This window comes from Pelophylax lessonae (assembly GCF_965119305.1).
Source record: "Pelophylax lessonae genome assembly, chromosome: 2".
NCBI classification, from domain to species: Eukaryota; Metazoa; Chordata; class Amphibia; order Anura; family Ranidae; genus Pelophylax; species Pelophylax lessonae.
The window spans coordinates 408,002,638-408,027,983 of NC_138769.1; the positions used below are offsets into that span (position 1 = coordinate 408,002,638).

The 25,346-nt window shown below is 41.3% G+C and overlaps 1 protein-coding gene across 5 annotated transcripts in view; it reads right to left on the minus strand.

The window, feature by feature from the left end:
* CAMKK1 (calcium/calmodulin dependent protein kinase kinase 1) overlaps positions 1–25,346 on the minus strand; it is a 362,689-nt gene that overhangs the window by 177,629 nt on the left and 159,714 nt on the right. For all 5 annotated transcript variants that reach the window (XM_082244977.1, XM_082244975.1, XM_082244976.1 and 2 more), the window contains exon 5: positions 2,808–2,859. In XM_082244977.1, the coding sequence (XP_082101103.1) occupies positions 2,808–2,859 (52 nt within the window). The remainder of the gene's footprint in view (positions 1–2,807; positions 2,860–25,346) is intronic.

Here is a 25,346-nt window from a genome sequence, read left to right on the forward strand (position 1 = left end):
GGTGCTTATGCTGCTCCTATTAGACTCTAAAGATCCTTTCTTGTAGTGAGAAACCATGAAACAATTTGAGAACATAGCATCAATGGATCAGATAAAGGGAGAGTAAGATGTCCCATGGTGATCAAGGCTTAATATAGTGGTGGTGTGGAGAACCTAAAGTGTTTACCCAACATTTCATATTCCTGATATGTGCCTGCTGTACTTTGTACTTGTATGAGAAAGTATCCTGTTCTCTTTATATTGCTTCCTTTAAGTGAAATCCCTGGTGTTCCTGCCAGTCCCTCTGCTTTCCTATTAAAAACTGACCACACCAAGCAGGGGAGCATAGCATAGTTAGTTATCCAGCTATGCTGGGAATTCAGTGTGCTCTCCTCTAATAATCAGACTTGTCTTGATATGCCCCCTCCTTCACAGCCATTCACTGGCAAAGCTCAGTGTACTGCTGCTCCCCCCCCCCCCCCAGCTCTTATGTAGCTGAGAGCAGAGGGAATGTGATCACTTACAAAACAGAGAAAACCTTTATTTATAATGTTTTTTTTTTTTTATATATCTATACAAAAATGTTTTGCATTTTATTTCTATTTTAAACTGAATTGGTTGTTTAACAAGGTGATTGTTTACAATAACTTTAAAGATCACTTGTTTTAAAAAGATCTACCAACCATATTGCTAAGGACATCTTTAGCAGAAGGTATTTAGAAAAACTGAATAAATTCTGCTTAGATATGTATAATGAACATATATATATATATATATATATATATATATATATATATATATGTAATTATATTTTTATTTTTAGGATTTTGTCCTTTAAAGCCAAACTCCAGACAGACACAAACAATTACACTTATGAACATGCAATACCCATTAATGAAATGCGTTTGCGAATAGAACATGTTTAATAGATAGATTTTGAATTTGACTTGGTATCAGCTCCTGCTAAGTGTACAGCAACAGGTTAAAGCAGTATCAAACCCAAAAGCAAACATTTATTATATTGCAGAGTACCAGTTATTTTTCCTTTTTAGGCTGTGTTATTTTCATCTGGTAATCCAGCCTGTAAGACCCCGTTCACACTGGGGCGACCTGGTCGCCGTAGGTCGCCTGGCATAGAGAAGCTGTGGACCCGTTCTAATAGGAGCGACACAAGTCGCTCCGACTTAGAAAAAGGGTCCGGAGCTTCTTTGGGGCGACCTGGAGCGACCTGCATTGACTTCAATGTTATGAAGTCCGTGCCGGCCGCTCCGAGGTCGCGGTGCGAGCTGCGACCTGTGAGGTCGCCCCGGGAAGTCGGATAGCCCCAGTGTGAACGGGGCCTTAGTCTGTTGTTTTTTCAACAGAGCACGCTTTTCTACAAACGTAACAGTTATAGTGTTGAGACAAACCATTTACCACTGACAGGGGTACTTACAATGACCAGCTTTTATTTATGCATGTAAAACCTTTATCCCAAAAGAAAAAAAAAAAAAAACACAGTTGCTGTGACTACAGTGTGAGCTGGAGTTTGCCTTCAATTTGTTAGTGTACCTAAGACTGCTAGTACATTCAACAATCCTCTCCCCCAAGATTGAAAATGCTGCTTCCAGAGGTGCAGTAGAGTGGGTAGAGTGCAGGCACTCTAATAAAGGAGGTTAGTGGCCAGATCACCAATTAAAAGCAGAAGGAAAACAAAAATGATTGGTAAGCTGCAGTATATTACATTTTTGGTTTTAATACTGCTTCAAGGGAGTAAGGAGCAAATCAGGTATAATATACTGTATGTACTGACTGGAAGCATACCGACAGGAGACAGCAATGTGAGAGCTGCTGCTCCTTTTTCATTGTCCACACAGATTGGGTGTAGGGAAGTGACCTATTTTTTTTTTAAGATTACACTTTTATTGAAATTTTCAGCTTACTAGTTTTTTTTTTTTTAAGATTACACTTTTGTTGAAATTTTCAGCTTACATAAAAAATATAGAAACCAGTCACTCAGTACAGGTGGTAGTACAGTATATGATACAATCACAAAACAATTGATAGAGTATAGGCCATTGTCTACATATATACTATGCATGTTATCTTCTTCACCATTATAACTCGCATGTACAGCTAAAATTTGGTATACCGGTACATGCTGTTAAGTGTATGAGCCCTTTTTACAACAGTAATGGTGACCTAGGTTTTTATTGCTTAATGCGTTACAGGGCTTTATTTTTTTTATTTTTTTATTTTTTTACAAAAGATATGTGTTTTTCAAATGCCCAAAATATAATTGGCTATTAGTATTTATAATAAATCCCACAGTAAATTGTTTATGCAGGAAGTATCAAAATGCTTTTGGGGGAATCAAGATTTTTTTTAATCAACTGATTTGTGTCTTCATTCAGTCCAATTAAACATACACCAATCATGGCTGTTGCACACTATAGCAGTTTCTGACTTTCACAATACCATTTGTTTTGCCAAACTGAAAAAAAAAAAAAAAAAATTATTGACCTGGTTCTACATTTGCATTTCAGTTTTTCAGTTTTTTACATATTGCACTCTGCAGTTAACCCTCTTACCTACTGATACATTTTTTTTTAAAAGACTCTGTAGTGAGTATGCCCTTCAACAGAGAATAATTGCCAGACATTTGACACATTCTACATTTGAGTGTGATTTAGATTGAAATTTTTATTGAATTAATGTTATATTACAATGCAGGGCTTGGCAGAAGTTCACTGTTGTTGTTTAACTTTTTGGCCTAGCTTTATGAAGCCACCAAGTTTGCAACAAAACCATCATTTTTTACACCCATTTACACCCATTAAAATACTTACGTGGGAAACCGTATTGCTTCAATAACCTTTTCTTTGAAAGAACTTTCATAGCCTAAAAAGTAGAATAAATAAAGTTCAATGTATTATTCAGTCTTGACAAGGGTTCTTTGTAATAGAACAGTATGGGTAGAAATACAGTGGCAAGAAAAAGTATATGAACCCCTTGGAAGTACCTGGTTTTGTGCAAAAATTTGCCATAAAATGTGATCAGATCCTCATCTAAGTCAAAACAAATGACAAACACAAAGTGATTAACCAGTTCCCACCGACACACAGCACATTTACTGCAGGCAGGCGGCACAGGCAGGCTGGGTTATGTGAATGTACTTAATTCAGCCTGCCCCGGGTTAGGGGTGTGTGCATGTTCCTGCTAACTCCCACTGTCACTGGCTACAGATGGATTTTGCCACTTATTGGGATATTTATGCTTACTGGGATTTTTTTTAAATAGACATGTAGAAGAATAAATTTTGGCCTAAATTTATGAAGAAATGTAATTTTTTGATTGGATATGTTTTAGAACAGAAAGTAGAAATATAATAGTTTTTTCATAATTACCTGTCTGTTTTTTGTTTTTATAATAAAAAATGGAAAAACCCAGTGGTGATCAAATACCAACAAAAGAAAACTCTATTTGTGTAAAAAAATAAACAACATAAATTTAACCTCCCTGGCGGTATGATTATGTCAGGAATTATGTACCAAAAGCGGTACAATTTTTTGCATGGAAACTTGGCGTTATGTATTATAGGCCTACAATTCTTAGTAATTACTGACTTAAACCTGACCAAAACAACTCTAGTAGACATCCCAGATGAGATAAATTTGAAACACAAACGCATGAATTATAATCGAATCAATAATATAATTTTATTATATAATATATATTATATTGCGTTATATATTATATATAATATACGTGTATATATAAATATATATATATATGTATGTATGTATATATATATATAATATAAATGTTATGCGTTTGTGTTTTGTGCAACATTTGAATTTCCCTCCCAGTTCCGCTCCCATGCACAATTGCTGCTGCAGGGAACGGAACCAGGAAGTCATCAGACTGGCAGGCGAGCGGCGGGGATCTCGGCTGGCGATCACAGCAATGGGAGATCATCGCTGGATCGCCAGGAGAAGGTAAGGAACCCCGTTGCAGGCTCTGCACATCTACCCCGAGCGTGACTCTGGGATACCGATCCTAGCGTAAAAAATCCACCCCGAGTCATGCTCGGGGATACCGCTAAGGGGGTTAATTTGTTTACAGTGTTGCATGACCGAGCAATTGAAGGGGGTAAAACCTTACTGGGGTCAAGTGGTTAAGCTGATAACACACAAAACTATTCTAATATTTTGTGCCTTTATTGAACCCCCCCCCCCCCCCTAGTAAACATGCACAGTGCTGGAGGACAAAGTAACTAAACCCTTGGAGTTATTAGCTTGTCGATCCTCTTTCAGCAGCAATTACTTCAAGCAAGCGCTTTTGGTAGATCTGGATCAAACCTGAACAACGTTCAGGAGGAATTTTTGACCATTCCTCTTCACAAAACTGCTCTATCCAGAATTAAAAAATAGGATTTTTGTACTCACTGTAAAATCCTTTTCTTGGGGTCCATTGAGGGACAGAAGAATTCTTCGACTGTTGCATTTTAATGCGCCTACAGGAGAAATGTACATTGACCAGTACAAGATATCCCTGTCCCCAACCATTATGTCTCAGATTTGTAGAAAAGTAGTAATGAGAGCATAAAAATAAACACAGAAGGGAAGGACCTGTGTCTTTCAATGAAATCCAAGAAAAGGATTTTATGGTAAAGAAAATGTATATATTTTTTTATCCATTGAGGGGCACAGGAATTCTTAGATTGTCAGGACTTCCAAAAAAAGTGCAGTAGAAGAGTGGGCAACATAGAAAAAGAAGCAAACAGATTGCAGAAAAATTGCAGAAAACTGGGGACTCTCTACAGCTTTATAAGCAATCTGAAAGATGCAACGCCCATAGCTGGCATTAGATGAGGACTGGATACTAGCCTGGTAGAATTAAGAAAAAAATCAAAAGACTAGGTAGTAGCCTTGCAAATTCGAAAATGAGGTTTAATGTTGAAAAGTCAAGGAGGCATTCACAAATCTAATAGAGTGTGCCTGGACAAGAAGAGGTGGAACTCCATCACAGGACCATAATTTTGAATGATGCCCAGCTGAAAATAGCTAGGGCTGGTGGAATGAGAAGCCAGAGTACCCTTACAGGGTCCATCGAAAATACAAAAGGAATTAGTCTTCCTGAAGAAGCAGTGCAGATAATGGACTGGAGAACACCTCCTGGTTGAGGTGATGGCAGAACCACACTGTTCAAAACCAGAAAAGCTTCCTTGCAAGATAAGGCTGACAGTTTAGACGCCTACCTCGCAGAGGTGACAGCTACAGGAAACACCATCTTGAGGATCAAAGTAGAGAGCATGGAATGTCTGTAAAGGGCTCACACAGTGGTACTTAAGATTCAGATCTGAATGAGTCACAGGAGAACAAACAGGAGGAGCTACATGGGACAATCTCTGTACAAACGGTCTAAATCAAGGAGTGAAATATCAACAATCTCTGAAACAAGACAGACTGGGTAGAAACTTGGTTCTTGAAAGTGCTAAGAGCCAAATGCTGGTCTAGATCTAGTTGTAGGAAGGAAGGAGAGAAGTGGTTTCAAGGAGAAACTCTGAGGGTAGAATTTTTGACATTTCACATTGAGTGAAGGATGCCTTTCATATCTAATGATAGACCTTATGGCAATCAGCCTTCCTAGCTGTAAGCATTGTAGGAAACAGAATTAGAAATGCCCCTGACTAGAAGAACCAGGACTTCAACAGCTATGCAATTAAAGCCAAAAGACATGAAGTAAAAAGGCAGAAAAATCCAACAGAACAAAGAACAAACAGAGAACAGCAAAGCTGAAAAACACATCTCGGAAAAATTGAGGCATCATTGCTGTGGGCAGAGTTATCCTGTGATGGCCAACATTTTTTTTTTTTTTTTAGTTGCTGTCCATTTCCCCAGGGTCCCAAAAGAAAGAAAAAAATTATATATATATATATATATAAAATTATATTATATATAGTATCTCACAAAAGTGAGTACACCCATTACATTCTTGTATATATTTTATTATATCTTTTTGTGCGACAACACTAAAGAAATTACACTTTGCTACAATGTAAAGAAGTGAGTTTACAGCTTGTATAACAGTGTTAAGTTGATGTCCCCTCAAAACAACAACACACAGCCATTAATGTTGAAACTGCTGGCAAAAAAATTGAGTACACCCCTAAGTGAATATGTCTAAACTTAGTCCTAACTGTCAATATTTTTGTGTGACCACCATTATTTTCCAGCACTAGTCTGCAGACACGCTTGGCCAGTCCTACTTCAGCTTCTTTAGCAAGTAAGTGGTCATCTTGGAGGTGTGTTTGGGGTTGTTATGTTGGAATACTGCCCAGTGGTTCAGTTTCCAAAGGGAGGCGATCATGCATTGCTTCAGTATGTCACAGTACATGTTGGCATTCATGGTTCCCTGAATGAACTGTAGCTCCCCAGTGCCAGCAGCACTCTTGCAGCCCCAGACCATGACACTCCCATCACAATGCTTGACTGTAGGCAAGACAAACTTGTCTTTGTACTCCTCACCTGGTTGCCGCCACACACCCTTGACACCATCTGAACCAAATAAATGTATCTTGGTCTCATAAGACCACAGGACATGGCTCCAGTAACCCATTTTCTTAGTCTGCTTGTCTTCAGCAAACTTTTTGCCGGCTTTCTTGTGTATCATCTTTACAAGAGGCTTCCTTCTGGGGCGATAGCCATGCAGACCAATTTGATGCAGTGTGCGGCGTATGGTCTGAGCACTGATAGGCTAACCCGTCCAAGCCTTCAACCTCTGCAGCAATGCTAGCAGCACTCATATGTCTATTTCCCAAAGACAACCTCCGGATATGACACTGAGCACGTGCACTCAACTTCTTTGGTCAACCATGGTGAGGCCTGTTCTGAGTGGAACCTGTCCTGTTAAACTGCTGTATGGTCTTGGCCCCCGTTCTGCAGCTTAGTTTCAGGGTCTTGGCGATCTTCTTATAGCCTAGGCCATATTTATGTAGAGCAACAATTCTTTTTTTGAGATCCTCAGAGAGTTATTTGCCATGATGTGCCATGTTGAACTTCCAGTGACCAGTAAGAGAGTGAGAACGATAACACCAAATTTAACACACCTGCTCCCCATTCACACATGACACATTGTAACACTAATGAGTCACATGACACCGGGGAGGGAAAATGGCTAATTGGGTCCAATCTGGACATTTACACTTAGGGGTGTACTCACTTTTGTTGCCAGCGGTTTATACAATAAGGACTGTGTGTTGAGTTATTTTGAGGGGACTGCAAATTTACACTGTTATACAAGCTGCACACTCATTACTTTACATTGTAGCAAACTGTCATTTCTTCAGTGTTTTCACATAAAAAGATATAATAAAATATTTACGAAAATGTCAGGGGTGTACTCACTTTTGTGAGATACTGTGTATATATATATATATATATATATATATATATATTAATTTGGAAAACTTTACTTACCCTCTACTCCACACTCCATTGCTGCCCCCACCTTCCTCCCTGGTGCAGTGCCAGCTATCGTCTTTAGGCAGAATGACACTTGCATCATTCTGCCCATTTCCTGTGAGTCCAGCCTGTCATTGACACACGTCTCTAGGACTGTGATCATACAGGTTGGGCTTGCAGTACTCCAGGACTGAGAGGAAGAACGGATGCCTTCCACTAAAAGAAGAGGGAAAGTATTGATAACATCATTGAACCACTTTGAAAAATAATGGGGGAAGGTATGTATATGTGGGGGTGGGACTAAGGGAGGGCCAGGTGACAGGGTTTAAATCAATGGAATTCCCCTTTAAATAACATTAACCCATTAATTACTACATATTCACATGTTAATATTTTCAGGGTATGTCATTAAAATAATAGCAAATGAATGATAAGCTCATTTTAATAATAGTGTGTGGCTGCATTGCACTGATAAGTTTACAAACTTCAGACAATACAAAACAGAACAATAGACCCTAGTTAAATTTATACCAGACATAATGCAAACAGACTATAAAGCAGAAAGAGTTGAGTAATAGGTCAATAGATAATTGTAGTCACAACCTAAATGACTAAATCATATAACAGGGATCTTCAAACTATGGCCCTCCAGTTGTTGAGGAACTACAATTCCCATCATGCCTTGTCATGTCTGTGAATGTCAGAGTTTTACAATGCCTCATGGGATGTGTAGTTCCGCAACAGCTGGAGGGCCATAGTTTGAGGATCCCTGTCATATAAGATCTAATCATTCAGTCCAGAGCATACTCGTGCACATAATGTGAAACAAGATCATATTATACTGTAGAAGGGCAGCAAAAGGGTTATAATTAGACATCACTATCAGCCAAAAGAAAAGTGGGGAGATATGAAATGCTTTCCTAAAGTCACACTTTAAATTATGTTCCACTGTTCACATCATATGTTACGGTCATAGAATACAGTTATGTTTAGGGACAAAAAGTGAAAACATTAATACTATTTCTTCCTTTTTCACTTAGCGCGTCAAACTTTTGCATATTAACGATAATCAAGTAGATAGTAATAAAAATAATAATAAATACCAGCAATAATAATTATTCAATATAATTATTTTATATATACTATAGAAAAAGCAGGCTATTTCTATTCAGTAAGAACTGCAGCTAAAGAATAACTGCTTTTTGCTTTCCTCTTAGGCAAAATTAGATGTTTGCTCCTAAATTAATAATCTTAGCAGCTGAAAAGGTCATAATTTCAATATTGTGTGATGGGTAACGCGACAATGAAGCTGCCATGTTGATATACAACATGGTTAAAAAAAAATGACAAGACAGAAAATAAAAACAACTTGAGAAACAGCAAAATAAATTACTTTCAATTCAATGCAATTCCAAACGTCAGCTCACAAAATTGCTTTCAAACACACATTTATCACTTGTCAGCATCAAACCCTCATTCATTGAAAAAAAAAATGTGTGCAAAAATATTTATTTATTTACAATTAGTTTAATAAATAATATGTCATTTGCACTGTCAATATTAAATGCATGCATATTAAAATGCATCTAAACCCCCAAAATAGAAAAGAATACATAGCAGATTACAAGTCCTTAAATGAAGAGGCTGCATTGGTTTTCTTTTTGTAGGATTTCCCCTTTACCCTTACCTGTAATCCTGCAAACAACACTTCCTGTCCCTTTGTGTCTATACTTATTTCTCCATTGTATCTATATAGGGATGGTTGTCATACAGAACGGGCTTTAAAGCAAAACTCTGTGTTTACTGTTATGTTGGGAGGAAATAGAGAGTGGCAAGAAAGGAGATAACACAGCCATGTGCTTAACACAAGTCTGGAAGAAGACCTGGGGCAGCAGGAAGAAGCTCCATAAGAAGAATTTGTTACAAGTGGTGTCCATGCCAAAATGGGTCAGGGAATTTTTGAAGGCAAAAGAGGGTGACCTACTCAATATTAGTTTGGATATCATAATGTTATGGCTGATCAGTGTAAACATTTTTATTTGCTAAGGATTTGCGGTCTTCTTCCATTTTGACTTATGATCATTTTCAATAAATGTTCTTTTAAGGCCCCTTTCACACATACGGTCCATTCAGTTCATCAGTTCAGTCACGTCAAAATGTATCAGTTTTTCATACGTTTTTTCATCCGTTTTTCCATCAGTTTTTCATCAGTTTTTTTACATCCACTACCAATGCAAAAACGGATGAAAAACGGACCGTTTGTCCGTTTATCGTCCGATCCATTTTTTATGACGGATGAAAAATAGGGCATTCCTCCGTTCCAAAAAACGGACATTGACGGAAGCGGATGAAAATGGATGCTAACCAAAGATGTCCAAACTATTCAGGAACTACAATTCCCATCATGCTTAGTTATCTCTGTGAATGTCAAAGATTTACAATGCCTCATGGAAATTGTAGTTCCTGAACAGCTGGAGGGCCATAGTTTGGACACCCCGGATGATCATCCGTTGTCATCCGTTTTTACATAGAGATGCACATTGATGTCTGTCTTTCATCCGTCAACGGATGGATGAAAAATAGACAAACGGACCGTATGTGTGAAAGGAGCCTAATAGTTTTTTTTAAGCAGATTTTAAAATGAATACAAAGTTACATTTCTACTTTCTAAACAATCTAAAATGTTTTAAAAAAAAAAAGCAAAAATGCTCCAACCTGTCTGATATCGTTTTGATTTACTGTAAATAAATTAAAGTGAAATATGGCCAGTTAAATTCTTCAGATATAATTGGAACAGTAAAACAATTGGACTGCAAATTAAGTTGGTATTTATGTGTTCCTTTGAAAGCATTAGAAGAGGTTTTTTCATCTGTTTTAAATAAAAAAGAAAAACCAGCAGCTAAAAGTCCATCTATTTTCCTACTTAAGACAAAAAAAAAGAATTCTTGGCAAAAAAACTTAGGAGATGTTCTGAAACACTTAGCCCAAGTCTTGATGGTTCACCTACGATTTCTTAGCACATAGCGCTTTAAAGAGTTACTAAACTCAGGACCCTGCATTCGCTATATCTGGTCTCCCACAGTACACAGAACATAGAAATGCAATCGTTTTAGTAAATATAAACTGCTAAATACCTTTTCTCATCAGCAGTTAGGTCTTGTGACTTTTATCAGTGTCTGGTTAAAGCTTGTAGGAGGAGTTTTCATTCTCCCCTGATTGTCCTATGAGGCTGCAGGACCCCTCACCCTCTGTCTGGACAGTGCTGATTGGCCCTGTGCCAATCACACACACTCTCCCAAGAAAAAAAAAAAAACTCTTAGCAATGCTCATCAAACTGAGCATGTGCAGTTTGCCCCCCAAGGCTCTGTTCTATCAGGAGATGGATTGGGGATAGTGGAAAAAGAGGAGGAGCAAAGAAGGCAAGACCAAACAGCCTTTTTATACAATGCTCAGGATAACCCCACTTAAGTTCCAAAGTGAGTATGACAAGCATGCTTTACTGCATATACAGTACATACTGATTTTACTGTTGTGGGTTTAGTAACACTTTAACTTTGCTCAAAATACTATCACTGCAGATTTTAATATATCGCTGAAAGATCTTTATACCATTGGAGTCTTTACTGTATAACCTGTTTCATTGCTACTTTTACAATGCATACAATGTCATTTTTTATGAAGTCCTCTTGTACTTTTTTCAAAATAAATATAAAAAAAAAAAATAAAGAATGCATAAAACATCAAATTTATCTCTGTAAAAAAAAATAAAAATAAATAATAAACTCAGCAGCCTCCCTGGTTACTAAAAATAATATTTCGGTATCTCATGTTGAAGGAATACCTCAAACTGTCCAAACCAAATACTGTCTAACCTACATTCATTTATCAGGCGATGGTTAGAAAGCAATGGTAAAAATGGCTGTCTGAACCAGTAGTTGAAAAATCTGTGATATGCTTCTACTCTTATCCTCATGTGCTATACCAATTCATCGTACTAGGCTTGATAAAATAATAAAAAGGTTTAAAGCTCAACCAAATGTGCGTTGACAAGAGCAAAATTCAATCTCCATCTCTTCTTCTTACAATGAAATAACCACAATATGAAACTGATTAAATTATGCTTGGCTGCATCTTCGCATCCACTGCAGCTCTCATCTTCAGCAGAAATATAGATAGAAGGTAACAGGAGGCATATACTATACTGACTATATCTTAAAACTGTCTGCTGTACAGTAAAATATCATTTAGAGTAATGAATACTGGTAGCGCCAAAGCATCTGGTATGAACTGCAATGTGTTGTCTGCCCATTTCTTGCTATTATTTCATGTCCCTGAGCAATTTAATGTACCACAAAACACTTTCTGTAACAATGCTTGACAGCGAGCACTGATAACTCTGCAATGTAGGGCTTGGATTCTTATCCCTTACATTTTTCCTAATAGACTGAATGGGTTGTGTTACGCTATACTTTGGTTACATAATACAGCATAACATACACAGATCAGTCATAACTTTATGACCACTGACAGGTTAAGTGAATTACATTGATTATCTCATTACAATGGCATCTGAAAATCAGTGGGTATATTAGGCAGCAAGTAAACATGTTGTCCCTGAAGTTAAATGTGTGAAAAGCAGAAAAAACTGGCAGTTTGTTGTGTAAGGGACTGTGTAGCCCCAGACTTGTCAGAGTGTCCATGCTGACCCGTGTCCACAGCCAAAAGTGTCTACAATGGGCACATGAGCATCAGAACTTGACCACGGAGCAATGGAAAAAGGTGGCCTGGTCTGATGAACTATTTTTTCTTTTTTTACATCATGTACAGTGCCTTAAAAAAGTATTCGTATCCCTTGAAATTTTCCACATTTTGTCATGTTACAACCAAAAACGTAAATTTATTTTATTGGGATTTTACGTGATAGACCAACACAAAGTGGCACATAATTGTAAAGTGGAAGGAAAATGATAAATGGTTTTCAAAATTGTTTTACAAATAAATATGTGAAGAGTGTGGTGTGCATTTGTATTCAGCCCCCTTCACTCTGATAGCTCTTACTAAATTCTAGTGGAACCAATTGCTTTCAGAAGTCAACTAGTTAGTAAATAGAGTCCACCTGTGCATAATTTAATCTGTGTAAGCTGTTCTGTGAAGTCCTCAGAGGTTTGTTAGAGGACCTTAGTGAACAAAGAGCATCATTAGGGCCAAGGAACACATCAGACAAGTCGGGGATAAAGTTGTGGAGAAGTTTAAAGCTGGGTTAGGTTAGAAAAAAATATTCCAAGCTTTGAACATCTAACGGAACACTGTTCAATCCATCATCCGAAAATGGAATGAGTATGGCACAACTGTAAACTTACCAAGACATGGCTGTCCACCTAAACTGACTGTCTAAATTGGCCCTAGTATTTGTATGTATGAATGCGAGTAAGGGGCCTTAGATTAGCTTAGGACTGATGTGAATGCGCACACACACTATATACAGTGGTGGGATTCAGCCGGTTCTCACCGGTTCCACCGAACCTGTTACTAACATTTTACAAGTTTGTGGAACCGGTGGAAGCCGAGAGGGGCAGCAGAGACGGCTCTTTAAATAGGCAGTTGCTAATTAAAGAGCCGTCTCTGGGGGTGGACAGCAAAGCTTCCTGCTCACTCCGCACTGGTTGCTCCTTGTCTTGAGCCCCCCCCCGCTCCACTAAGCACAGTCTCCGACTCCTCCCCAGCCAGAGTCCCGACGTCACTCCCCCTCTCCCTCCCCCCAGTCGGCTCCCGCGCAAATGAACTGAATGAAGTGAAGCACACAGCCAGGTGCACTAGGAGAGCCGGAGGACACAGCAGGGTTGTCTGCAAGGCCAGCCCCCCTCCTCCCCCCTGTCATACACAAGTCGCCCTCCGAGTGATATGCTGATCGCCATGGCCCATCCGTGCTGCTGCTGGAAGAAGCCCAGGTTACTGTGGATGAGTGTCTTGCAGCTTGGTAAAGGTGAGTGAGATGACCCCATATCCTCCACACACCATCTCATCCCCCACACCATCTCCCCTGGGGACAGGGACCCCTTCTCACCTGGAAACAGGGACCCCTTCCCTGGGGACAAGGACCCCTTCCCTGGGAACAAAGACCCCTTTCCTGGGAACAGGGACCCCTTCTCCCCCCGGGGACAGGGACCCCTTCTCCCCCCGGGGACAGGGACCCCTTCTCCCCCGGGGACAGGGACCCCTTCTCCCCCGGAGACAGGGACCCCTTCTCCCCCGGAGACAGGGACCCCTTCTCCCCCGGAGACAGGGACTCCTTCTCCCCCGGAGACAGGGACTCCTTCTCCCCCGGAGACAGGGACTCCTTCTCCCCCGGAGACAGGGACTCCTTCTCCCCCGGAGACAGGGACTCCTTCTCCCCTGGAGACAGAGACCCCTTCGCCCTTGGAGACAGGGACCCCTTCGCCCTTGGAGACAGGGACCCCTTCGCCCTTGGAGACAGGGACCCCTTCTCCCCTGGAGACAGAGACCCCTTCGCCCTTGGAGACAGGGACCCCTTCGCCCTTGGAGACAGGGACCCCTTCTCCCTTGGAGACAGGGACCCCTTCTCCCCTGGGGACAGGGACCCCTCCTCCCCTGGGGACAGGGATTCTTTCTCCCCTTGGGACAGGGATTCCTTCTCCCCTTGGGACAGGGACCCCTTCTCCCCTGGGGACAGGGACCCCTTCTCCCCGGGGGACAGGGACCCCTTCTCCCCTGGGGACAGGGACCCCTTCTCCGCTGGGGCAGGGACCCCTTCTCCCTTGGAGACAGGGACCCTTCTCCCCTGGGGACAGGGGCTCCTTCTCCCTTGAAGACAGAGACCCCTTCTCACCTTAAGGCTTCTCCGTGGCTATGTCCCACCAGGAGCTCTTTCCCTACAGGGAGTCCCGGGGGGACCTACAGCTGCCCGACGGGGATGATGAGACCCCTGAGGTGAAACTCACACAAATCAATTTTTTTATCATTTTAGGCCAATTTGTTTTCTGCTAAATCTTTTTGGTTAAAAAAATCCCAATAATTGTATTTTGATATTTTGATTGGTTTGCGCAAAATTATCACGTCTACAAACTAGGGGAAAGATTTGTCTTTTTTTTTTACTAGTAATGGCGGCGATCTGCAATTTTTAGCGGGACTGTGACATTTCGGCGGACACATCGGACACCTTTACTGAAAGTCGGAACTGGTTACTAAAATTTTGGAATCCCACCACTGACTATATATATATATATATATATATATATATATATATATATACACACAGTGGGTACGGAAAGTATTCAGACCCCCTTAAATTTTTCACTCTATATTATATTGCAGCCATTTGCTAAAATCATTTAGGTTCATTCTTCTTCCTCATGAATGTACACATAGCACCCCATACTGACAGAAAAACACAGAATTGTTGACAATGTTGCAGATTTATTAAAAAAGAAAAACTGAAATATCACATGGTCCTAAGTATTCAGACCCTTTGCTCAGTATTTAGTAGAAGCCCCCTTTTGATCTAATACAGCCAGGAATCTTTTTGGGAAAGATGCAACAAGTCTTTCACACCTGGATTTGGGGATCCTCTGCCATTCCTCCTTGCAGATCCTCTCCAGTTCTGTCAGGTTGGATGGTAAACGTTGGTGGACAGCCATTTTTAGGTCTCTCCAGAGATGCTCAATTGGGTTTAAGTCAGGGCTCTGGCTGGGCCATTCAAGAACAGTCACGGAGTTGTTGTGAAGCCACTCCTTCGTTATTTTAGCTGTGTGCTTAGGGTCATTGTCTTGTTGGAAGGTAAACCTTCGGCCCAGTCTGAGGTCCAGAGCACTCTGGAGAAGGTTTTTGTCCAGGATATCCCTGTACTTGGCCGCATTCATCTTTCCCTCGATTGCAACCAGTCGTCCTGTCCCTGCAGCTGAAAAACACCCCCACAGCATGATGCTGCCACCACCATGCTTCACTGTTGGGACTGTATTGGACAGGTGATGAGCAGTGCCTGGTTTTCTCCACACATACCGCTTAGAATTAAGGCCAAAAAGATCTATTTTGGTCTCATCAGACCAGAGAATCTTATTTCTCACCATCTTGGAGTCCTTCAGGTGTTTTTTAGCAAACTCCATGCGGGCTTTCATGTGTCTTACACTGAGGAGAGGCTTCCATCGGGCCACTCTGCCATAAAGCCCCGACTGGTGGAGGGCTGCAGTGATGGTTGACTTTCTACAACTTTCTCCCATCTCCTGACTGCATCTCTGGAGCTCAGCCACAGTGATCTTTGGGTTCTTCTTTACCTCTCTCACCAAGGCTCTTCTCCCCCGATAGCTCAGCAGTTTGGCCGGACGGCCAGCTCTAGGAAGGGTTCTGGTCGTCCCAAACGTCTTCCATTTGAGGATTATGGAGGCCACTGTGCTCTTAGGAACCTTAAGTGCAGCAGAAATCTTTTTGTAACCTTGGCCAGATCTGTGCCTTGCCACAATTCTGTCTCTGAGCTCTTCAGGCAGTTCCTTTGACCTCATGATTCTCATTTGCTCTGACATGCATTGTGATCTGGAAGGTCTTATATAGACAGGTGTGTGACTTTCCTAATCAAGTCCAATCAGTATAATCAAACACAGCTGGACTCAAATGAAGGTGTAGAACCATCTCAAGGATGATCAGAAGAAATGGAAAGCACCTGAGTTAAATATATGAGTGTCACAGCAAAGGGTCTGAATACTTAGGACCATGTGATATTTCAGTTTTTCTTTTTTAATAAATCTGCAACAATGTCAACAATTCTGTGTTTTTCCGTCAATATGGGGAGCTGTGTGTACATTCATGAGGAAGAAGAATGAACTTAAATGATTTTAGCAAATGGCTGCAATATAACAATGAGTAAAAAATTTAAGGGGGGTCTGAATACTTTCCGTACCCACTGTATATATACATACACATACATATATATATATATATATATATATATATATATATATATATATATATATAAACATATACAGTTTCTCACAAGAGTACACACCTCACATTTTTGTAAGCATTTTGTTATATCTTTTCATGTGACAACACTGAGGAAATTACACTTTGCTACAATGTAAAATAGTGAGCGTACAGCTTGCAAAACAGTGTAAATTTGCTGTCCCCTCAAAATAACTGGCAAAAAAAGTGTGTACACCCCTAAGTGGAAATGTCCAAAAGGCGCCCAAAGTGTCAATATTTTGTCTGGCCACCATTATTTTTCAGCACTGCCTTAAACCCTCTTTGGCATGGAGTTCACCAGAGCTTCACAGGTTGCCACTGTAGTCCTCTTCCTCTCCTCCATGACGACATCACAGAGCTGGTGGATGTTAGAGACCTTGTGCTCCCCCACCTTCCATTTGAGGATACCCCACAGATGCTCAATAGGGTTTAGGTCTGGAGACATGCTTGGCCAGTCCCATCGCCTTTACCCACAGCTTCTTTACCAAGGCAGGGGTCGTCTTGGAGGTGTGTTTGGGGTTATCCTGTTGGAATACTGCCCTGCTGCCCTGTCTCCAAAGGGAGGGGATCATGCTCTGCTTCAGTATCTCACAATACATGTTGGCATTCAAGGTTCCCTCAATGAACTGTAGCTCCCCAGTGCCCGCAGCACTCCATGAAGCCCCAGACCGTGACACTCCCACCACCATGCTTGACTGTAGGCAAGACACACTTGTCACCTGGTTGCCGCCACACACGCTTGACACCATCTGAACCAAATAAATTTATCTTGGTCTCATCATACCACAGGACATGGTCCCAGTAATCCATGTCCTTAGTCTTTTCAGATCCTCAGAGAGTTCTTTGCCATGAGGTGCCATGCTGAACTTCCAGTGACCAGTATGAGAAAGTGAGAGCAATAACACAAAATTTAACACACCTGCTCCCCATTCACACCTGACACCTTGTAATACTAATGAGTCACATGACACCGGGGAGGTAAAATGGCTAATTGGGCCCAATTTGGACATTTTTACTTACGGGTGTACTCCCTTTTGTTGCCAGCTGTTTAGACATTAATGGCCGTGTGTTGAGTTTTTTTTCGAGGTGACAGCAAATTTACACTGTTATACAAGCTGTACACTCATTACTTTACATGTAGCAAAGTGTCATTTCTTCAGTGTTTTCACATAAAAAGATATAAAATATCTACAAAAATGTCAGGGGTGTACTCACTAGTGGGAGATACTATATATATATATATATATATATATATATACATATATACACACATACATATAGGGTGTAAATCATAACAAGTTCCAGCCTCCTGTGACAGAGAGCAAGAGTCCCTCTCCCCCTGCAGCTAATGTCACATTTAAAAATTTGAAGTTCTCAATGGATGAGTGTGCTGATCAGCACACTTGTAGTCATTAGCGATGGGCCGAACAGCCCCGTTTGGTTACATAATTAGTAGGGTTGAAAATAAAACCAGTCCATCTAGTTCAACCTATGATAAGTGAATGTGTGTGTGTTTATGTCAAATGTACATTGTAAACCCCTGTATGTTGTGGTCGTTAAGGTGCCCATCTAATAGTTTTTTGAAACTATCGATGCTTCTCGCTGATACCACTGCTTGTGGAAGAGAATTCCACATCCTTACCGCTTTGACGGTACAGAACCCTTTACGCAGTTTAAGGTCAAACCGCTTCTCTTCCAATTTTAGCGAATGGCCGCGAGTCCTTTTATATTCTCTTTCACTGAATAGTTTGTACCCTATGCTAGGGCCGTCTGTACAGTATTTGTACATTGATATCATATCCTCTCTCAAGCATCTCTTCTCCAGAGAGAATAAGTTCAATGCTTGCAGTCTTTTCTCATAGCGGAGATCCTTCAGTCCCTTTATTAGACTTGCCCTTCTCTGAACTCTCTCCAGTCCCAGCACATCCTTCCTGAGGACCGGTGCCCAGAACTGAATGGCATACTCCAGATGCAGCCGGACCAGATTCTTGTAGAGTTGGAGAATTATCGTTTTAGCTCTGGAATGAATCCCCTTTTTAATACATGCCAATATTCTGTTGGCTTTGCTTGCAGCAGCTTGGCATTGCATGCCATTGCTGAGCTTGTCGTCTACTAGGACCCCCAGGTCCCTTTCCATCTTAGATTCTCCCAAAGGCTCTCCCCCCATAGTGAGTAACTTGCGTTCGTATTTCTGGCACCCAAATGCATTACCTTACATTTTCCAACATTAAACCTCATTTGCCATGTAGATGCCCATTGTTCAGGTCTTCTTGTAGGGTTTCCACGTCTGCGCAGAAATTATTGCCCTACTTAATTTAGTATCGCCCGCAAATATGGGGATTGTCCAGTTTATCCCATCCTCTAGGTCATTTATGTTTAAATTAAATAGGATTGGTCGCAGAACAGATCCTTGGGTGACCCCACTGTCCACACCAGACCATTCTGAGTACTCCCCATTTATCACCACCCTTTGGACTCGCCCCTGACGCCAGCTTTTGATCCAGGTTGTCATTCTATGGTTCATATCTACATACCCTAGTTTGCACAGTAAACGTTTGTGGGGAACTGTATCAAATGCCTTTGAAAAATCAAGATACATCACATCCACAGGCCCTCCCTTAATCTAGATGGCAGCTCACTTCTTCATAGAAGGTTAGTAGATTGGTCTGGCAATCCACCCCTGGTCATGGCAAAAGTTCGTACCCAAGCTGCCAACCCCCAATAAAGTCTACGGGACCTGAACTTGAAAAATCAGAAGTCCCTATTTTTAGGGCTTTTATGCAAGTTATTGCCAATAAAAAGGGTATGGAGGCATAGGTACTTTCCTGGAGGATATGTATCAGTGCAAACATTATTTTAAAAAAGATTGTTTTTACAGGAGCAGTGATTTTAACCACTTAAGCCTCGGAAGATTTTACCCCCATTCCGACCAGGGGGTATTTTGCGATTCGGCACTGCGTGACTTTAACGGACAATTGCGCGGTCGTGCGACGCTGTACCTAAACGAATTTGGCGTCCTTTTTTTCCCCACAAACAGAGCTTTCTTTTGGTGGTATTTGATCACCTGTGCGATTTTTTGATCACGCGCTATAAACAAAAAAAGAGCGTCAATTTTGCAAAAATAGCAATATTTTTCACATTTTTTTATATGAAATTCCCCCAAAAAAAAATTTAAAAATCAAAATTTTTTTACTTTTTCGGCCAATTTGTTTTATGCTACCTATGTTTGGTAAAAAAAATTGCAAAAAGCGTATTTTGATTGGTTTGCGCAAAAGTTATCGCGTTTACTAACAAAGGGAAAGATTTCTGTCATTTTTGTTGTTTTTTTTTTTTAACGTGTAATGGCGGCGATCTGCGATTTTTTTTGCGGTACTGCGACATTGGGGCGGACAGATCGGACCCTTGACTGACATTTTTGACACTTTTGGGGTTACCAGTGACATTTCTACAGTAATCAGTGCTATATATATATGCACTGTTACTGTAAAAATACACTGGTAGTGAAGGGGTTAACTTTATTTGGGAGGGAGGGGCTCTGTGTATCCCTAGGGGCGTGCTTTCTACTGTGATTGGCTGGGGCTTGAGCTGTATGGACACTGATCAACGGATCTACATACTAGATCCGAGTGATCAGTATCCTAACAGCAAGGAGAATGACAGGTGGCTTGTTTACACAAGCTGCCTGACATTCTCCCTCTCCCCCGCCGATCGCCGAGTGACCGGCGGACATCGGGTCCGCCGGTCACACGCGCGGGGGGGTCCGTGACCACGCGGGAGCGCGCCTCGGGGGGCGCGCGCTCGCTCCCTAGACCCTCACAAGCTAGTGACGTAGCCCTACGTCACTTTGCCTGTGAGGGGCTGACTGCCGACGTAGATCGGCGTTAGGCAGTCGGCAAGTGGTTAATGATGCTTAAAGTGAAACAATAAAAATAAAAAATTCCTTTTTATATATATATATATATATATATATATATATATATATATATATAGTGCTTGTGGGTCTCCTTGGTCTGCCTGTAAAGTGGCCTGTAAAGTGGCGCATATGTACAGTGTATAGAACCTGCTATATATAAATAAATAAATGTATTTATTTATTTATTTTCCCCCACTTCTTTCCTTTTTTCTATCCAGATTCTGATCTTCAGGCCTTCCTTCTGTGTGACTGCCCCCATTGTTTCCATTCTTGGTCTATCCCCCCTTTCATTTTCGACCCAGTAGTCCTTTATGAAAATGTCATAATAATTGGGATGTAGGCATTTTTTTCTATGGTTTGTAACAACACAATCTCATATTAATTATTTTTAAAAAAGATTGTTTTTACAGGAGCAGTGATTTTAATAATGCTAAAAGTGAAACAATAAAAATAAAAAATTCCTTTAAATATAGTGCCTGGGGGTCTCCTTAGTCTGCCAGTAAAGTGGCGCATATGTACAGTGTATAGAACTTGCTGCAGCAAACCTGACATATATAAAGAAAAATAAATAACATTTAAATCGATTTTCCCAGTGGCAAGCCATTGCCGGCAATACAAAAATGTAAAAAAAAAAAAAAAATGGTATGGCCCCCCCCCATACCAAGCCCTTTGCATCTGGTATAGATTTGTAAGGGTCTCCCCAAAATTCATACCAGACCAACATGTGTGCATGCAGCCTGGCATGCAAGGAAAGGGGGGGGACGAGCAAGCGCCCCCCACCCCACAGCAGCTTATCCTCATGTTGATGGGGACAAGGCCCCCTCCCCACAACCCTGGGCTGTGATTTATCAGGGTCTGCGGGCAGGGGCAGATCGGAATCTTGAAGCCCCCTTTAACAAGGGGGCCCCCAGATCCTAGCTCCCCCCATGTTAATGAGTATGAGGTACATTGTACCCCTACTTATTCACCAAAAAAAGTGTCAAAAAGAAATAAAAACACACACAGTTTTTGACAATTCCTTTATTCTAAAAGTAAAAAAAAAACAAAAAAACAACAATAACCCCCAATGTAGATCCATCAATCACGACGCCCTCCGCACCCAAAAAAATAAAAATAAAACTCTGCCTGCGATGAAGGCCAACTGCCTGCTCTTCCATCTGACAGTTCTTAAATAGGTAGAATAGGTAGGGGCGGAGCCACCTGGCGAAGTTACCTGTTGGCACTGCCCCATGTGACATCACCAATTGGTGCATGCTGTGTCGGTGATGCCACAAGGGGCAGTGCCACCAGAAGATGTCGCCATGTGGCCCCACCCCTTACCTATTTAGGAACTGTCAAATGGCAGAACAGGAAGTAGGCGGTTAGCCTTCGTCGCAAGGCAGAGCTTTTTTTTTTTTTTTTAGGCAGGTGTCATGATTGGCAATAGATCTACATCTGAGGACATGGATTTTTTTTATTTAATAAAGGAATTGTCAAAAACTGTGTGTGATTTCTTTTTCCATACTCATTCACACAGGTGGAGGGGATGGGATCTGAGGGCCCCTTACCCCCAGACCCCCAAAACCACAGCCCAGGTTTGTGGGGGAAGAGGCCCTTGTCACCATGAACATGGGGACAAGGTGCTTTGGGGTGGAGGGGGCAGAGCCCCCCTGCCCCAAAGCACCCCGCATGTTGAGTGCATGTGGCCTGGTAAAGATCAGGAGGGGGGACCCTCGATCATCCCCCCCCTTTTCTGGACTGCCAGACCCCAAAGCAGTTTTCTTTTCACATTTATGTATTACCGGTAAGGTTTTTTTTTTTTAACAGCTGTCAGCAGGGAAGCCAGTTGACAGCTGATGACTTGTTGTTAAGGACACAGCTGTCGGCTTCCCAGCCTGCTCTTTAACAACCAGCTATTCACTGTGCCCCAATATGGGGCTTAGAATGCACTGCACAGCGCACACTGCATTGTGGGATGCTTGGTGGGTGAACATCTCGCCGAGCGCCCTGCTAATTTGGGTGTTCGCAAAATGGGCAATATTCGGTCGAACTTATGCTTGGTCCGAACTGCTTGCCCAACACTAGTTATTCGACACTTCCTCCAGCTTTCTAACTGAATGAAGGTACAGGCAGAAAGCTGGAGAACTTGTCTGCAGGAGCCGGGTATTGCACCAGCAATACACTGATTACTGGTGGAATGCTTTAGAGGCTCCTGTTAGAAAAAAATAATAAATGCACATTTTGCCCTACAAATATATGTGCATTCTTTATTTTTTCCCTAAAGATGAAGTTAGCCTTTAACATTTCCGCACCCTTTTCTTTCCTTGCACTGCGCTGATCTAATCCACCCTCCACCTCTTCCACTATATACTTACACAGTTTTGGCACACTGCTACAATGTTTCCCTGTGGCCTGTGTATGTGTCTTCTACTTCCTGCACATGTGCAGGAAAAAACTATAGTATAGACTATAAGGGGCCAAGAGACTGAGTGCAGTCCCCAGTCCATTAGAAGTCCATTAGAAGTCTAAGGAGTTCTACTGTGCATATGTAGCTGGGCCCAGATCCACCATTACGTGACAATGCTGCTGATTTCCTCTAACCTTCAGTGTCCTGGCACAGCAGAAATCATCACCAGTGACAGGAAGTCTCCCATCACTGATAACCAATTTGTACCTCTCTTCAGTAGATCATGTGACATGTAGGAGCCACAGCAGAATTGTCACTAAGTGCCAGATCCACTCTGGGGGTAATGTAGAGACTTTGTGACAACCTAAAATGGCACCAATACCTGCAAAGTTTTATATACAAATGAAGATCCACACATATGCACAGGCACCTAATGAGGCATCCATGTGGGATTGTCTCGACCGAAAGAGACTGCTTCTATTAGAAAGATCCCCCTCTGTAAACTCTTTACTACACTGGAATGAGTCAAAAATATATACAAGACTCACCCAAGCTCTACTGCCATGTAAATGATGTGAAGACAGAGTGTCGGTGCTCAGGCCAACCAGTCCACTGTAGATAAATCCAACAAAATGCAGGCAACTCTGTGCTGCTTCTTAATAGATCCTTTATTGATGCACAACAGCAAATACAATGTCCATAGATGCAAACGCGTTTCGGCCTCACGCTATGAGGAAGGCTGAGGCCGAAACGTGTTAGCACCTATGGACATTGTATTTGCTGTTGTGCATCAATAAAGGCTCTTTTAAGAAAAAGTACCAAGTTGTTGGCTTTTTGTTGGATTTATTATGAGTCAAAAATACCCTCTACCCCCTCCCGCCTAAATCTGATTGGCACATACCAGACGATTTTGGTGGCTTATATGTCATCCTATAGATATACGAATCTAAACGGTTATGCATATTGATTGTTCATCAATTGTCTTGGCTTTTTGTTATAATGCTATAGCTGAAGATCAAAAAGCATCTAAATCCAGAAAACACTGAAAAGATTGCAAATATTTTCTTACAACTGTATTCAATAACAAGTACATGGCCATCACAGCTGCATGTTGCAGAAAATGGTTGTTCAAACATAATAAACGCCATAAAGCCAAAATTGCCCCTGCATTGTAAAACATATTGCTTGAGTACAAGTTCACTTTTACGCCTTGTAAGCTTACACTAGCAGTGCTCTCTGAAAAAAAAGTTCTGCGTTCAGAACGCCCTTTGAGGAGCATTTGATAGGCAGTGAGGAGGCATTGTAATGCCTCCTCATTACCAGTAATAACCCCTTGAACCCCACACTAGTGCAATGCACTCAGTTGTGGGGCGATTTTGGGGTGCCAACATTGAGTAAAATAGGTTGTATTCAGCAGGCAGTACTGCCCAATGAATGCAACAGCGGGGATAATTTTTGCTGCAGCATGTGCTATGTGTATACCCCCAGCCTTTCCTGGCTTTTCAGCATAAGTGGGAGCAGTTGGGGGGCAGTACAACCACTGCTCAATTGCATTGTTTTACTGTCCCTCAACCCCTATCGCAAAAACAAACCTTAGAGTAATAGTCATTTTCGCAACAATGTTATCACGCAATAACTATGCAATGTTATCAACAATATGAAGAAAAACACTGAGGTCAGGAGGAAAAGCAAACATTTTCTACATTTCAGAATAAAAATGATCCCACAGCTGACAACATTCTTCTCTTGCCTCATATTCACAGCTGAGAGCTCAGCAAATTCATAGAGGTCAAACTTAAACATTACAATAATGGCTTTGGATATGATGATCATTTCGATCCAAGAACCATTATGCATACTAATAAAAAAAGAAAAACAGACAGATGTTTGCACCTTATTCCCTGAGAAATTATAGAATAAGACCAGTTATAAGCTCATAAGCTTTTAGGAAGCTGGCAGTCATGTCTTTTGTTTTGTTATATACAGTCAGGTCCATAAATATTGGGACATCGACACAATTCTAATCTTTTTGGCTCTATACACCACCACAATGGATTTGAAATGAAACAAACAAGATGTGCTTTGAGGGTATTTACATCCAAATCAGGTGAACGGTGTAGGAATTACAACAGTTTGTATATGTGCCTCCCACTTTTTAAGGACCAAAAGTAATGGGACAATTGGCTGCTGAGCTGTTCCATGACCAGGTGTGTGTTATTCCCTCATTATCCCATTTACAAGGAGCAGATAAAAGGTCCAGAGTTCATTTCAAGTGTGCTATTTGCATTTGGAATCTGTTGCTGTCAACTCTCAATATGAGATCAAAAGAGCTGTCACTATCAGTGAAGCAAGCCATCATTAGGCTGAAAAAACAAAACAAACCCATCAGAGAGATAGCAAAAACATTAGGTGTGACCAAATCAACTGTTTGGAACATCTTAAAAAAGAAAGAACGCAACGGTGAGTTCAGCAACACCAAAAAAACTTGGGAGACCACGGAAAACAACTGTGGTGGATGACTGAAGAATTCTTTCCCTTGTGAAGAAAACACCCTTCACAACAGTTGGCCAGATCAAGAACACTCTCCAGGAGGTAGGTGTATGTGTGTCAAAGTCAACAATCAAGAGAAGACATCACCAGAGTGAATACTGAG